This window comes from Xenopus tropicalis, chromosome 3 (genome assembly GCF_000004195.4).
Source record: "Xenopus tropicalis strain Nigerian chromosome 3, UCB_Xtro_10.0, whole genome shotgun sequence".
NCBI lineage: Eukaryota > Metazoa > Chordata > Amphibia > Anura > Pipidae > Xenopus > Xenopus tropicalis.
Genome location: NC_030679.2, coordinates 33,801,844 through 33,817,803, shown reverse-complemented (window position 1 = coordinate 33,817,803; position 15,960 = coordinate 33,801,844). Strand labels below are relative to the sequence as shown.

Here is a 15,960-nt window from a genome sequence, read left to right as displayed (position 1 = left end):
TGACAAGATTTAAAAATTAGGCAAATATATACAATTTAAAATAAAATAGCTTTGGTTAGCTCAGTCCTGCCACTAGGTGTCCAACATTAGTACAAGAAATGTAAGCAATCAACAGCTGCTTGGTGGTCCTTTACCTTGACAATGCAATACAAATATTTAGCAACATTTACCAAGATGGTATGGGGCTAGGTAGGTAATGTATGGCATTAAATTTGTGTTTTGCCATTTAATGTCTGTCAAGTTGTATCTTAATGATAAAATAACCAACAATTGGGGCCTTTAACCCTCTTTATGTGTATAATAGGAAAATGGAAAGATATCTATGACCAGATTTTACACATTACTATCAGAGATAACATGAAACAAATGTAGAGTAACTGTATGGATGTTGGGTGAGACACTACATCAGTAAATTACAGATGAGCAACTTTAGGTCAATCGATTTCAGATAATTTTGTCCTACACTAACACCAATGGAAAGAAAATATTCTACAATAAATGCAAGACAACCTTTTTGCCATCTGTATTTAAGGAATAAATTGTGGGCATGATACAAAATGTCTAGAAAATTATGAAAGGGGATCACTGTGGCCATATGGATATGATAATCAGTAGATTCCTTTATTAATAAACCTGAAGTGGGGCAACTACTAGGGGAGAAGCAGGTGCAACAGCAACCCAGTCCTACCCCCACCCCCCCAAGTAGGGCCTGCCAGAGTTACCACATACACTGCAAGGAGGCCTGAAGGTAAGGGCAGAGGGGCAGATGAGGGGGGCCAGGGCCACTGTAAACCTGACTGAAAGTGTAAACGTTAGATTGGATGTGGATTCTAATTAACTGGCCCTACGATTTTGAGCCATACATTATGGGAAACCAGACTTTTTTTTTGGTTTGCTGTTGGCAACATCTACTTCTTTTTCAGTTCTTAACTAACTTTTAAATAAGTCTTGATACAGACAAATATGGCATCTAACATGGCTATACACTTATACACTAATATACACAAGTTATACACTTGTTTGAGAAGTATACCAAAGAGTTAGTGATAACATAATGCTTGCTTACAGATTACTGGGATCACCATAGCTAAATATAGGCACTATCTATATATATATATATATATATATTTTTTTTTTTTTTTGTAATTCAAAACTTCCCTTTTGCAAGGTCCTCCATGAAGAAATAGAGCTGCCAGGCTACAGTATGAAACTCTGCTACTTAAGTTCTCGCACATCTGGATACAAATCTTTGTTGAAGATTACTATGACACAATCGATGGTGCCGCTAAATCTTCTCAAAGTTCACCTCATGGTAGCAGTGGAAGGACATTTGTTCCAAAAGACTTTTCAGGCTTCACCTAATTTAGCCTACACCTTTGTCTGGGATAAAAATGATGCATATGGCCAGAGGGTATACGGACTTTCGGATGCTGTAGGTATGCAGCCTTTTCATTATTGAGTGTTTGCAGTGTGATCATTGTTTGTGCTTTAGTTATTGTTTGTTTGTTGTACAGGAAAAATAGTGTGGGTCCTGCAGAATACTGAAGGTAATGCAATGAAACTCTTGGTATTTTATTTATTTTTTAACTTGCATAATAATGTGTTATAACAGTAGACATATGTTATTTCAGCCAAATACTATTCGCATTTCACTGCAGATGGGGACAGCAGTGCAAAATTTTAGTGTTTAGTGGAAAATGTGTGCAAAAAAAACATTTGTTGAAAAAAATACGCGTTGCGTGAACTTTATAAATTACCCGCGTTGTGTTACTTTTAGATCAGTGACTTTAAATCAAACTCTTTGGAGTAGACAATCCAGCTCTAGTTTCTCTTTTCATCTGTTTAGATGTATTTTTAGTACAAAAATACGGACCATAAGAAGTGATTGCTGACTTATGTTTCTTATAATAAGACATCATACACCAGCTATTAAATATACAGAATTTAGTATGATGCAGGGAATGCTATGTGGGCTACAGTTACACTACACTGTAAAACATCACATTTCAAATGCCATCTTTTTTATACCAGGTTAGTGCATTTTTAAAGTGCAGGTAAATCTAGCAATAATGTTTATGCCGTAAAGATTTCTGTTCTTAAATTTAATCTCGTTAAACGTTATCTTTCAAATACCATCTGAGCTTTCCCTAAGTCCTTATTTTTGAATGCTGAACCACCTATACAGTAAAAATGTAAATAGCTAATTCATTTCTAGATGGGGATATATAAAAGATAGATATGTTCATATTTATGCATACCAGCACATATGCTAGCTACTCTTTCTGGACAATTGATATATGTGGGATATTTGTATTCCAAATCATACACCGACTCATGAATACACTAAAATATTTCAGGCTTGTTGTCTGCTTCAAGCACTCATCCCACTCTTATCTTTTTTCCCTTTTCTGTTTCCTTCCTTCCTTCTTTCCTTCCTTCTTTCCTTCCTTCCTTCCTTCCTTCCTTCCTTCCTTCCTTCCTTCCTTCCTTCTTTCCTTCCTTCCTTCCTTCCTTCCTTTCCTTTTCCCTCTTAAAATCTCAAGAAATACATTTTCTTGAACTCTTAACAAGCAAAATGGAAAGCATATGGCAATACTTCTTTGCTTGACCAGTAGAGCATGAATTATTGATAAAAGTGTGGTTAACATTTTGAGTCTAATACTTGGTATAGATTGTGTTGTCTTTTTAATAGGTTGGTAGGATCACATTTACTTACATAGACTGTGACTTTCATTATTCAAACTGTATTTTATTACGGTACGGTAAAGCCTTATGTAGCCACAAGCCATTTATTAGTGCTTTCTAAATTTGCTTGGTTTATCCCTGTCTCTCTGTCACCTTTCCAACTTTTGTATAAATAAAAATTGCCTTGCAAGTATGAAACGGATACTTGATTAACCTAGTTTATACAATTCATTAGTTCCACAAGATTAATCATGTTTAAATGGTCATCCAATTTAGGTATCATTACCTCCTGATTTATAATTTACATGTGAAAAGGATGCCATAGGGTATAATCACATCTGAAATGTCTGACTAATTGCATGAACTTTGGGCAAACCCATCCTAATGGTTAAACACTAATTTAAGTTTCTGAAGGGAGTTTTTATACCTTCATTTTTTAATTATGCCTTTCACCATTTACCATTTCACAAATAGGCACCCCCAGTGACCTTCTCTTCTCTTGTTCTTTAACAATAACTCATCAATTATTGAGGGGGTACGTTCCATTTCTGTGATAGTATGGATTTCATTCTGAAGTTTCTTGATTTAGAATGTGCCCAAATTATTTTTTTAATGAAGGGTAAAAAATAGCTGTGGGTCAGTTACACGAGTGCAACGTGTAAAACCACAAATTGGCATGTTTTTTTATGCACAATGCAGTGTTTTTATGTAATAGTTGGCAACACCATAATAGTTTACTCTTACTTTTAACACAGTTTGCCAATGCAGATACCAAATAACTATCCACTTGGGTCCATATTTTCTTAGTGTGAGTTTTATCAGCAAAGCACAGAATATCAATCAATTATTAGTATTAGCATGTGATTCATTAAAGGAGAAGGGAAGTCATTTTGGCATTTTACTGCCAATATATTAGTGCCACATATAACACTATATTTATTCTGCAGAAAACATTACCATAGCTGAGTAAACAGCTTAAAAAGCTTTATCTGATTGCAGGTGCCATTTTAGCTTGATGTTCATAGCTTCCTGCTACAGCTCTAGCGGTTATAGCTCATTTGAATTCTTATGAAAGGGGGGAGCAGGAGAGGTGAGAAAGGAAAGAACTGCTCAGACTCTGGCCCCGGGAATGAAAGAATGAACACGTTTACAAAAAAGGAGACAAGAAATCCTGTATTTCTTTTGATAGAGGACTCAGAATCTTTATGGCTGTATATAGATAGACTTAGTTTTTGCCTTTCCTTCTCCTAGTACTAACACCACTAGGCAGATTTGAATTCCTGGGCCTCCCATCTGTCCACGGACCTTGTATTTTGCACCTTACAAGTGTGTACAGTTCATCAGAGTTCATGGGAGCCTTGCATTGGCACTATACTCAGGTTGTAAGGACAATGTACAGGCATTAGAACCTTTGCTAAAAACCTTTGTGTGCCATGATTGCGCTCAATTTTTCACTTGTTGACTTTGGGAATACAAGTTACAAAAGAGGAATTTTAAAATAGAAGTGAAAGTTTGTCTTGACATTTGTACTACACTGAGAATTAAGTGATTTTTTCTTGTCAATCAATCTCAATTTTATTCATTCTGGTAATTTACTGGTAGGGTAACCACAACCTTCAGGTTACTATCTAAAAGGGAAAAAAGGCTATTCATTTAGTTTAATCATTTTTATTTTTCTAAGTCCTCTCTCTACAGTCAGAGGTAAATGGCAATTTGTTGTCCTGTTAAGGGTCTAATCACAAACTATTCATCTTTCATCAGGATTTCTACATATTCATTATACACTTAAAAATCAGGGAGAAAAGAGCTGGATTATCATTTTTTCTTGATAAAATGCTGAAATGCTAAACTTGCTTTGAAAAGTTAATAGAATTTGCATTCTGCACCTAGCCAGTGCCCCTTCTGTCCTCCTTTCCAGGCAACATCATGCTGTGTCTGTCTCCTTGTAAATTATACCAACTGAATTCTTGCATCTACACACTATACCTAATGCCAGGCTGCAAAATCATGCAGCACAAATGAATATATAATAATACTGCACATATTACTTTACATCAAAAGGGCAATCTAATTTAACAAAAAAATTGTAGTGATAATTAGGCAAAAAGATAAAATTGCTTATTTTACTCCATAAAAATCGAATATGGTAAAGTACAATGCCAGTTGATGAGGTAAGTAATCATTTTGCTTTATAACAATATAACATTTTGGATAAATAATCATCAGGATTTCAAAAAATAAGAGAGGAGCAGGGCACATCCAGATAATATAAAAATTATAATCTTTATTTTACATATCAAAAACCCAACGCGTTTCGACCCCCATTCAAAAAAAGAGGGTTTTTCGTCAGGGGCACATATAAAAAAGCAGGCATAAAATGTTTTTTTTTTGGGGGGGGGGGATCTTACAGGGGACCCCTACAGTGAGCACCCACCATATTGAATTGATTTTGAAGGTGTGCAGCACTACATATTAGAATTATAAGGATTTTAACCAAAATGTTTTACATATAAAGACTTTAATGATATCGGGCTTATTTACTTTTCCTTGGGGCACAGGACCACAAGTGCTCATCTCATTCTGCCTCTGGTACCATTTAAATATGGCACAAGAAGCAGAACATAACAACAGGAGGCCAGGGGTGGGCCAAGTCGACCAGGCACCCTAGCCAACCCCGTTGACCACCTTGCCCCTGCCCCCCCCCCTCGCATGTGCTTTGGCACTCTTGCACAGTTCTGGGGGGATGCAATGCGATGGGTCATTGCCCCCACCGCTAATGACAAGCAGCGGGGGCAATGCCTGGTGCCCCCCAATTGCGACCTAGCTGCCTCTTCTGCCTACCCCTAGTTCCGGCCCTGCAGGAGGCCCAGGCCAACCCTGTCCTTACCCCCTGCCCTATGGTAGGGCACTTTTGTAGCCTGCGTCTTCTGCTGCTTCCTAATTTGTGCATCTGAATGATGCAAAAGGGGATGTGTAGGGGGTAGGAGAAGGATGCCTATGTGCCTTTCCCCTCCCACCCTTCACCAATACAGCACTGACAAACGCAGTCAACGTTGTATTCATGGGGGTAGCTGAAGGTCTTTGTTTATAGTGATCTATAGTGATCTGGGGCAAGGAACTCAGAAGACATAATAACAGCAAACTTAGAGAAAAGCCAACAGAAGGGTTTCTTTTTACTACTTTTAGACTGTATAAGTATATACCATATGTAAAACCAGACATAATTATATTGTATTTTCTATTTAATTGCCAGAATGTAAATGGTAAACCAGCTAACCCCCATGTAGTGGCATCCTAAACCTCAACACAGGCAAAGACTTTAAAAGACATGTACAGCACTTACAGATCTGATATCTCTGGCAAATTATTACTGTGGAATTCTACTTAAGGCCTTTTGGGAATGAACATCTCTAAATTATTGCTTTGCAAATTAATTGGAAATAAAAATGAATTAAGATAAATATTTATGATGTTAAAATGTCTGAAATTGCCATCAGATGTCCAATTTAAATGTTAGATTCTGTGAAACACCAGTAAGGAACACAAAAGTACAAAGAGAAGATAGCGTCATTTATCACTGCATTGCAAATGTTCTAGGCAATTGAAAGAAGATGAACTATTAAACTGTAATCCTAATAAAGAATAAGAAAAGGACCGCGAGTCCTAGATTATTCAAGATGTTCTGATTTATATATTATCTACAATTCTATTATTCAAAGTGTTCCAGATTATACATTAGAGGCCTTTGCTGTAAAGCTTTTGAAGTAGTCTATATTTCTATTTTAATGAAATAAAAAATGTTAGGGGTTTACAATGCCATACATTTCTTGGTGTTAATGTATTTACAGTGGAGCTCTATTGCCACGCAGTTTCAGTCTTGTGGATAGGATTTAATGCTTTAACTGCTTTATCTTCTAGTTTCTGTTGGATTTGAATATGAAACTTGTCTGGGTCTAATTCTGTGGGAAAAGAGAACGGCGATATTGCAAGGTTTTGAACTGGATCCTTCAAATCTTGGTGGTTGGTCTTTGGATAAACACCATGTTCTAAACATCAGGAGTGGTAAGTGCTATTGCAGTAAGTCTTGCCTCTCTAAAGCAGGAATGTACTACAAGATTTGTAATTGCTTTCCAGTGTAGGGTTAATGGGAAATGTACTAACAAGCAAGAAACTACCTGCCCCCTCTATTGCTATCCGGATCATAGTCAGTTCTCTTCCTGATGAGGGCTGTAATGAAAATAGTCAGTATACCCTGGGATTCAACCTCTTCAAATGAACTCCAATGCTTATATATACACATACATATACCAACCTATCTGTACACTCACATATATTTACCATATATACCAATACCTATAATAACTTATATCCTTGCAAATCATCCAAGCCACTCTTAAGGACATTAATAAAATCTGCCATCACAACATCACCCGGCTGGGCATTCCACAACCTCACTGCCCTCACCTCAAAAAACCACCTACGCTGCTTCAAATAAAAGTTCTGTTCCTCTAATCTAAAGGGGGGGCCTCTGGTGCGCTGAATTTTCCTATGGAAAAAAAGATACCCCACTATCTGTCTACAGTTCCCTCTAGTGTACTTGTACAGAGTAATCATGTCCCCTGACAAGCATTTGTTCTCCGGGGAAAACACCCCCAACCCTGACAGTCTAACCTCGTAGTTTAAATCTTCCATCCCCTTTACCAGTTTAGTTGCAGTCTCTGCACTCTCTCCAGCTCATTAATATCCTATTTGCTTTTAATTCCTGCTTAATGAACAGACACACTCCTCCTCCTTTTCTATTGCCCCTGTCCCTCCGAACCAATGTATACCCCCCAATATTAACAGCCCAGTCATGAGACTCATTCAACCAAGTTTCAGCAACACCAATCACATCATATTTCCGCTCCAACGCCAGTACCTCCAGCTCTCTCATTTTACCAGTCAGACTCCTTGCATTGGTAAACATACATTTAATACTGGTTCCGGCGTGAGAATGACGTGTAAACAACTTATGGGCCTCCCTGCCATTATCAGTATCCCGAAGCAAGTCTCCTCCCCCATTTTCCCTTACTATGCCCACTACCTCATCTATCCTGTCTACCACCGAATTTCCCGCTGCACCCTCCCCCCCCCACTCCTAGTTTAAAATCTCCTCCAACCCGCTAGCCATCTTTTCCCCCAAAGCAGCTGCCCCATCATCATTGAGGTGCAGCCCATCTCTGGCAAAGAGCTTGTAGCCGATTGAGAAATCAGCCCAGTTCTGGAGAAACCCAAAGCCCTCCTCCCTGCACCAACCTCTCAGCCACGCATTAATCTCCCTAAGCTCCCACTGCCTTCTTAATGTTGCTCGTGGCACAGGTAATATCTCTGAGAAAATTACCTTGGAAGTCCTCGCCCTCAACTTCGCACCTAGCTTTTTAAAATCGTTCTTGAGGACTTCCCCCCCTCCTCTAACTTTGTCATTGGTACCTATGTGTACCAAGACCGCCGGGTCTTCCCCAGCCCCTCCCAACAATTTGTCCACTCGTTCCACCACATGCTGAACCCTAGCACCCTAGTTTTAAATATAAAACCCATATCAAATACTTTATTTACAGTCAGGGAAGAGTTATTAACTTGGTGACCATATCAAACGTCTGGGAATACCTCTAGATTTCCCAATAGTTACTATATTTGCCTCTATATAATTTATTTATGTGGTGTTTTCCAGCAGGCTGTGCGAAAATGCATCTTCTTTGCACTTCTTATCTTCTCATAAAGAACAGGGAGTTGCAGTCAGTTGTTTGAGTGATAGCTTGTATATACATTTCATGCTAGAAGATACAGTGAAATAACCTCCATGCTTCCTTTAACCTTTCTACTCAAAGAAGACAATTTGGCTAATCTTATGTTGCATTGTTAAGTCAGATACTTTTGTGCTCATTTTGACATTCTAATGCAATGGTGTCAAAGATAATTGTGACTTTATGGATTTTTGAGGAGTGATTAATGAATATAACTATATTTATTGGATTTCTAGTGACATTTAGGTGTTATTCTACTACCCTACTGTTTTGACTATGGACTTTATTTTTCCAAGAGCTTTTAATCCCATTATACATGGTACAAATCATTTAACTGAATTGTCGATTTCTGTTGTTTCAATATATTTTTTCCCTCATCCTAAACTCTTTAATTCCCTAGTTACAGGAATATCAAATAATTCTCAGATGTCCCTTTGTAAACTATTTGTCATTGGGATGCTGAAATGTAAAGGATGCTTCGGCATTAAAAACCAATTAAATTTGTCTCAATTCACCATTTCTGTCATTACTGTTTATCTTGTTAGGAATACTGCACAAAGGAAGTGGAGAAAATCAGTTCCTTTCACAGCAGCCAGCTGTGATCACCAGCATAATGGGGAATGGACGTAGAAGGAGCATCTCCTGTCCAAGCTGCAATGGTCTCGCTGAAGGAAACAAGCTATTGGCTCCTGTCGCTCTGGCAGTTAGTATCGACGGAAGCCTCTTTGTGGGAGATGTTAATTTCATAAGACGCATCTTTCCCTCCAGAAATGTCACCAGTATTTTGGAGCTTCGGTAAGATTTTAATTTTGACGTGAAATTTAGCTGGAATGTCATATAGCATTCTTCTATTAATGTGAATTTTATAGCTGACCTGGCACAGCTCAGAACCACTAAGGGTGTTTTTCTGTCCTGGAATAAATAGACTTAGACACTGAGGTATTGCAAATGTTTCTTTTCTCAAACCATTTGTGTAAGTGATATTGAGCAACATCTGGAATCAGCTATCCTAGTTGCAGTTCTAGTGTTAAATCGTAAACACAATTCCTATCTTATGGAATTTGAAGAACTCTTCTAAAATATTCAACTTATTTATGCTGAATAAATCACTAAGGGTATTTCCACAGATGGGAAAGGCCTTCCGCGTTGATAAAAGAGCAATGTGTTGCTGGCCTCTTCATCAGTGAAGGAGAAAGTGACACTCTGAACAGATGTTTTGAGCTTTGCTAATGTCCTGTGGACTAACAGTGACATTTATCTCTGTCAGAAGATGATCCATTAAGCACACATCAGCACATTTCTGTCTTCTAACAATCACACCGGTGATTTATTCTGCATTGCCCTCTATCGGAATCACTGTTGGCACAGACATAGGCAACCGAAGCACTGTATTTTCAGTACTGCTTCTACAGAGAAAACAGCAGGACAAGAAAGAGATGGCATTATTATATGTGGCTAGGGGCCTACTGCAGAGGAGGCCCTGTGGCAATAAGAACAAATGAATCTCCATTGCAGCTTTAGAAGGACTGACACAACAATGCCATTTATTCTACTTAAATCTATAGCCCTCAGTGACATCCTATATACTCAGAGTGCATCAAAACCAAACCTTTCTGAAACAAGTCCTGCTAATGGTTTTGTCCCCAAGAAACTACAATCAACCAGAAAGATCAGCCTTAAGTTTTTATTTAACAGTTTCTTTCCTTGTGTTGCATTATTTCCGTATCACAAACTTGCAACTGAAAAAATGATATGTAATAATGTATTTTGCTTTGTTAACTAGACGTATAGCTAATTATCCAACAGGCTCACAGCATTACTGCAGATATTAGCTTTAATTCTACTATCTAAAAAAAAATGCAATTTGCTTTTACTTGGCTATCTAACCATCTTTTCCTTCTCTTTCTCTCTTTGCTTCCCATCTTTTCTCTAAAGAAACAAAGAATTTAAACATAGGTAAGGCAATGGTTTAGAAAATGGCAATGGCTTGTCTTTCTCATTTTTCTTTCTGGGCATCTTTTTTTTTTATAAATCATCACTGCTAATTATACTTAATGTGCAAAGAGCATCCATTGCTGTGTATAATTTAACTTTTTATATTACATTTTTATATTATTACCATTGCTCATTCATTTTTATTTGAAAGAACTTCTAATTGTGAAACTTTGTTATTTCCTAGACAGATTTACTTATTTCCATAGTTACTTAGACTTCCTGGTTTCAAAAAGCTTTGCAAGCTAAAGTTAGCTTCCTTTTTGAATGATAGAGATAACTGCAGAGAGCAGAATAAAATAAGGTTTATTTTAAGTTGTCTATTAAAGTATTTGCATAAAAATGTTATATGCCCAGTATATCTCACAGATTTACTGTAGCTGCCTCCTGTTTATTTTTTTAAGCAATTGCCTAAGATGAACTTTCTCTGTGGTTTGCTGGAAACAACAGTTTGTTTACTTCCTCTTGTGAATGTCTTTTTGCTAATTTACTAATATGGGGAAATGGTCCCAGTAAAGTAACCCATAGCAACCAATCAGACATTTGTTTTTAGCATTATACCTGATCAAAGCTAATTTTTGATTTGACACTGAGGAAATTTTACCCCGTGTTAGTAAGTGAGTGCCATTCTAGAAGCCAGAGGAAGGTGTCATCTGCAAGTGGTTGATAAGGACAGTACACACAGGGCAGCTTAAAAAAAACATTATTAATCCTTTGAAGCCGAGAAATCATAATAGAAATCTAGGATAATAACATTATGTGACATTTGTGGTTCTGCTTACAACCAAATTGAAGAAATTAACATATATGCCGGATTGCCACATTAACTCTAACCCAAAATATATACTATTTTTAAGCAGAACCAAATGGTATAATGCAACCATTTGTGTTTTTGTTTTACTGCATGTCTTTGAATGTTTGATGTTTATTATGTATAGAACATAGATTGTACATGTTGGCCCACTTGTATTTCATTAAATTATTATATCTGCCTTGGAAATTAATTCTGCTACATGGTTGTTTGTGAAAACATGATTAGCCCTTGTTGTTTCTAAGTACCCACCTTCCATGGCATGTTTTGCTTGCTGACTCCACCCTTATAGTCACCATGACTAGTGACTTCCATGCCTGACATCCTATATACTTAAATACTAAAAGCTGTCTGCATGATTATGTGTATGGATTTCTGTAGCAGGTAATACTATGGGGCACATTTACTAATCCACGAATCCGAATCACGAATGGGAAAAAATCGTATTAGTCTCGTAACGAACAATTGTAAACAGCGGTAAAACCTTTCCGATTTTTTCGTGCAAACGTCCGAAAAAGTCGTGCGCTGTACGAAAAAGTCGTGCGCCGTACGAAAAAGTCGTGCGGACGCCCGAAAAAAATCGGCGAAAATACGCTCGGAGCGTTCGCATGAACGCTCAAGCGTTTGTGCTTTTGTAAATGTGCCCCTATGTGTAGGAGTATTTATGAGCCATAATGATTGAGCAATGTCACCTAATTGGCATTCTTCATAGCAGGGAAAACCCTTTATCCTTAAAAAAGAGTGACTTCTATATAACATATCTTCTAATATTTTAAAAAAGAGGGACAATTTAGGCCAAGCCCCGATCTACACTGTCACATCCATTTTTTTTCTAGAAACACAAATAAATATCACATAAAACCCCAGGTCACTCTTCGGTAAGCTCCACATTGAAATTACATTTCAGTTAATTCATGACTAATGGAAAATTATTATTACGAGGAGATATGATACTAGCATAGGTGTGTCTCTGTAGTAAGATCACTTCTGATGGTATGTTAGTCATGTAATGGAAATAAATTACCCCTTATCTTAATTTACTTTCTTCCCTTATCTTGATAAAAATGTATTTATATTCCGTACCAAATTTGAAAGCAAGCTTACTTGGGGAAAAACTTTGAATTTAATAATATACTATAATACTGAAGTGCCATGAATATCCTGTATATGATATCCTTTTCAATGGTGCTGAGTGATGTCATCAGTTATAATCTGTGCTTAATGATGTCATTTCTGTCACATGACTCATTGAAACTAGTGAACTATAATAAATAATGTATTTATAATAAATAATGTAAATAATTAATCTCATGTTTTTATATGGTCAAGGATTTATTATACCCTTATATTTTGCAATAGGGAGCACATTACTCACTCTATAATTTTGTTTCAGAAAATTGCCATACAAAAACAATCTGTTAAGTCAGCAAAATAATAATAATAATGTCAAATATATAACAATTGTTCACAAAACCTAGATTTTTTTTTGTAAATAAATGTTCTATACAGTTCTAAAATCTTCTTTTCTTAGGCTGCATTGTGCTGTTTTAATAAAGGCCCCTCTGACATATAGTTTAACTGATCAAAACAATGTTCGATTAAACATATGTTCCTTGGGTTATAATTAAAAAAAACTGACCAGCAAGGCTAAAAAATAGTTCAAGTTGAATCAATTATAATTCACAATTGATGTTGAGCTACAAGCCCAGATGTCATGTTAAGTTTCGGAAGAAATTTGATGAGGGATTGAGATTGGATTTCACACAAGTTTTGGATTAACAGATGGTTTTTGAAAATAGCTGTCACTTTTTTTTTTTACAAGAAATAAATTAGCAGATTGGTCTCAAACCTTTAAATTGCTGACCAGTTTTTAGGTTTCAGTTTTCATTAATCTACAGATGTTTTTATAGTAATTATAATGGGAATGTATTCATATTCTTTCACTAAGTTTTTTCCAATTTATTTTCCCTTTATATATCTTACCATGTTTCTCTAACACTGGTTCACACTGTTTCACTTCATTGCCTATAATCCCTGTTATCTCCTCCTAATTCCCTTTAGATATAGTCATGTAGTGTATTCTATTGGGTGGTGTGGCCATAGCATGGGCTGATATTAATAAGGGGTTGGTCATGACTAAAGGAACTGGTACTTACAGACAGTGGCCAATAGAAAGACAGGCAATCTGCAGTACATGCAGCTAGTGATGAGCAAATTTTTTCGACAGGCATGGATTTCAGCAAATTTCTGCATTTCGCCATTGGCATCAAATAAAGTTGCGGCAGCGGCGAAATGGGCGCTGCCACGTCAAAATGGGTGCAGTCATGTCACAATAGGCGCAGTCGCTGCACAAATAGGTGCAGCAAAAAAAGACACACAACGCACATTTTCCTGTTTCGCTCATCACTACATGCAGCTATTTTGAGTCAGAGTGCATAAAGTTTTCCTATTGACACAGTAAAAATGGATCCTTCCCCTGGAAACAGTAGAGTTAGTTAATGGAGAGGCAACAAGCTCTATACAATGAACACTTGTTTTCCCTGGATTATTGAAAAATAATTTGTACCATGCAATCTATTTGGATAAACAGAAACCTTAAAAGGGAAGTGCAACAGAAGTAAATAAAAAAAACTTTTTCCAGTAGGTCTGTACAAAATACAAGTAGATGCAGCAGATTAGAAATTTTAAATAATGAAAGAGGGTGAGTAGTGGATGCTGTAAGGCAATACAATCTTTAGACTGAGATTGCTCAAGTAAAATACTGTTTTTGACTTTTTGGATGGTCTCTCTAACTAAATACCATACTTGTTAAAGGAACAGTAACATCAAAATATTAAAGTGTTTTAAAATATAATGTGCTGTTGCTCTGCAAAAAACTGGTGTTTTTGCTACGGAAAAGGTACTATATAAATAAGCTGCTGTGTAACCATGGGGGCAGCCATTCAAGCTGGGAAAAAGGAGAAAAGGCACAGGTTACATAGCAGATAACTAGTAGATAAGCCCCATATAATGGGCGTTTGTCTGTTATCTGCTAAGCAACCTGTGCCTTTTCTCCTTTGAATGACTGCCCCCATGGCTACACGGCAGATTACTTATATAAACTATAGTAGTCTTTCTGAGGCAAACACACCAGTCGTAGCAATGCAGGGCAACAGTACATTGTATTGTAATTACTTTTATACACTTTCATTTTTTGGTGTTACTGTTCCTTTAAGATGAATTCATCCGGGAACCTCTTTTGCCAATATGCCCACCTTAAGCTAGGCAAATGATCGGATCACAATGCAGTACAAGTAGGCCATCAGGGCAAGGACTGTATCAACAAGCCAATGCATTCCTCATCCCGATTCAATCCTGAGTATTTTTAAACCTGCCCAAATGACATCTGTCCAGTTTTCAGCCAGATATTGGCCAAAGGGCCCCATACATGGGCTAGTCTGGTCACCTTTACTCCCCTTGCACACCAAGGACCAACCTTTTTGGCACAGGTTTTTAGCTATTAATTGTCCCTTTCATAAAGGCAGTGCTAAGGCTGATGCCACACGCGGCGTAGGGCTGCTACTTGTGCCTGCACCAGAATGAATGGGATACGCTCGGGTGCAGGCACATGTAGCCGATATACACATGAAAACGCGAGAGAATGCAAAGTCTCGCGTTGTATATCGGCTACATGTGCCTGCACCCGAGCGTATCGCATTCATTCGGGTGCAGGCACAAGTAGCAGGCGTAGGGCTGATTTTTTGGCAAGCGTTTTTCTGCTTGCCGAAAAAATCAGCCCTACGCCGTGTGTGGCATCAGCCTTAAAGGCAGCACACTATTTGTGTATGGACTTGTATTATACCAGTGAACAGTATTATTTTTTTGTAAATATCTTTAAACTGAAGAAGTACTGATGCTTAAATTGCTCACATCTGGTATAATTGTATTGCTTACTGCATACCATGGCAGCCACAAAAACAATATCTGTGACACTGGTAAAAATACTCGATTTTTATCAAGTTAAAGACCAGTTCCAATCTTTGACCCATGTTTTCCCTATACTTGTGTGTACACACAATCCTGTAATAAAGCTCCACATCACTGCCACTACAGATCAAAAGCAGTTGTAATCTTGTTCGCTGTTTGAGATTACTGATAGAAAAGATATCCAACAAGCTGTGATAGAAGTTCCTTGTGATTTCTCAGAGTCGTGTGTATAGTTATAATAAGCATTTAATTAATAACATGTTAATTAAGTTGACAGAACTAATTACCTATTTCTGTGTTTTTCTTTTAAGCAACAACATAGCGCATAAGTATTATCTGGCTGTAGACCCTGTGTCAGGTTCTTTATATCTGTCAGATACCAACAGTCGGAGAATATACAAGATCAAATCTCTCACAGGAGCCAAAGAGCTTGCAACAAACTTAGAAGTCATAGCCGGCAATGGAGAGCAATGCATGCCCTTTGATGAAGCCAGATGTGGTAATGGAGGGAAGGCTGTGGATGCAATCCTCACTAATCCTCGAGGTAAGGAAAGAAAATATCATGGGGACATTATGGTGTCTGCCTTGGGACAGATGATCAGCTAGGGTAGCTCACCTGTAGCTTGGACATATATTCTTGTTAAATCTCATGGTTAGAAAGATCGAAATGTTTATAAATGTGAACTCAACATGACTCGTGTGGTTGCCATTAGTATTATTTAT

General features: G+C 37.4%; 1 protein-coding gene across 2 annotated transcripts in view; it reads left to right on the top strand.

Annotated features, from left to right (window-relative positions):
* tenm2 (teneurin transmembrane protein 2) overlaps positions 1-15,960 on the top strand; it is a 712,086-nt gene that overhangs the window by 647,362 nt on the left and 48,764 nt on the right. The window contains exons 17-21 of one of the 2 annotated variants that reach the window (XM_012959675.3): positions 1,169-1,436; positions 6,604-6,747; positions 9,014-9,263; positions 10,404-10,424; positions 15,549-15,781. In XM_012959675.3, the coding sequence (XP_012815129.1) occupies positions 1,169-1,436; positions 6,604-6,747; positions 9,014-9,263; positions 10,404-10,424; positions 15,549-15,781 (916 nt within the window). The remainder of the gene's footprint in view (positions 1-1,168; positions 1,437-6,603; positions 6,748-9,013; positions 9,264-10,403; positions 10,425-15,548; positions 15,782-15,960) is intronic. The other variant, XM_031898791.1, reaches the window with a different exon arrangement.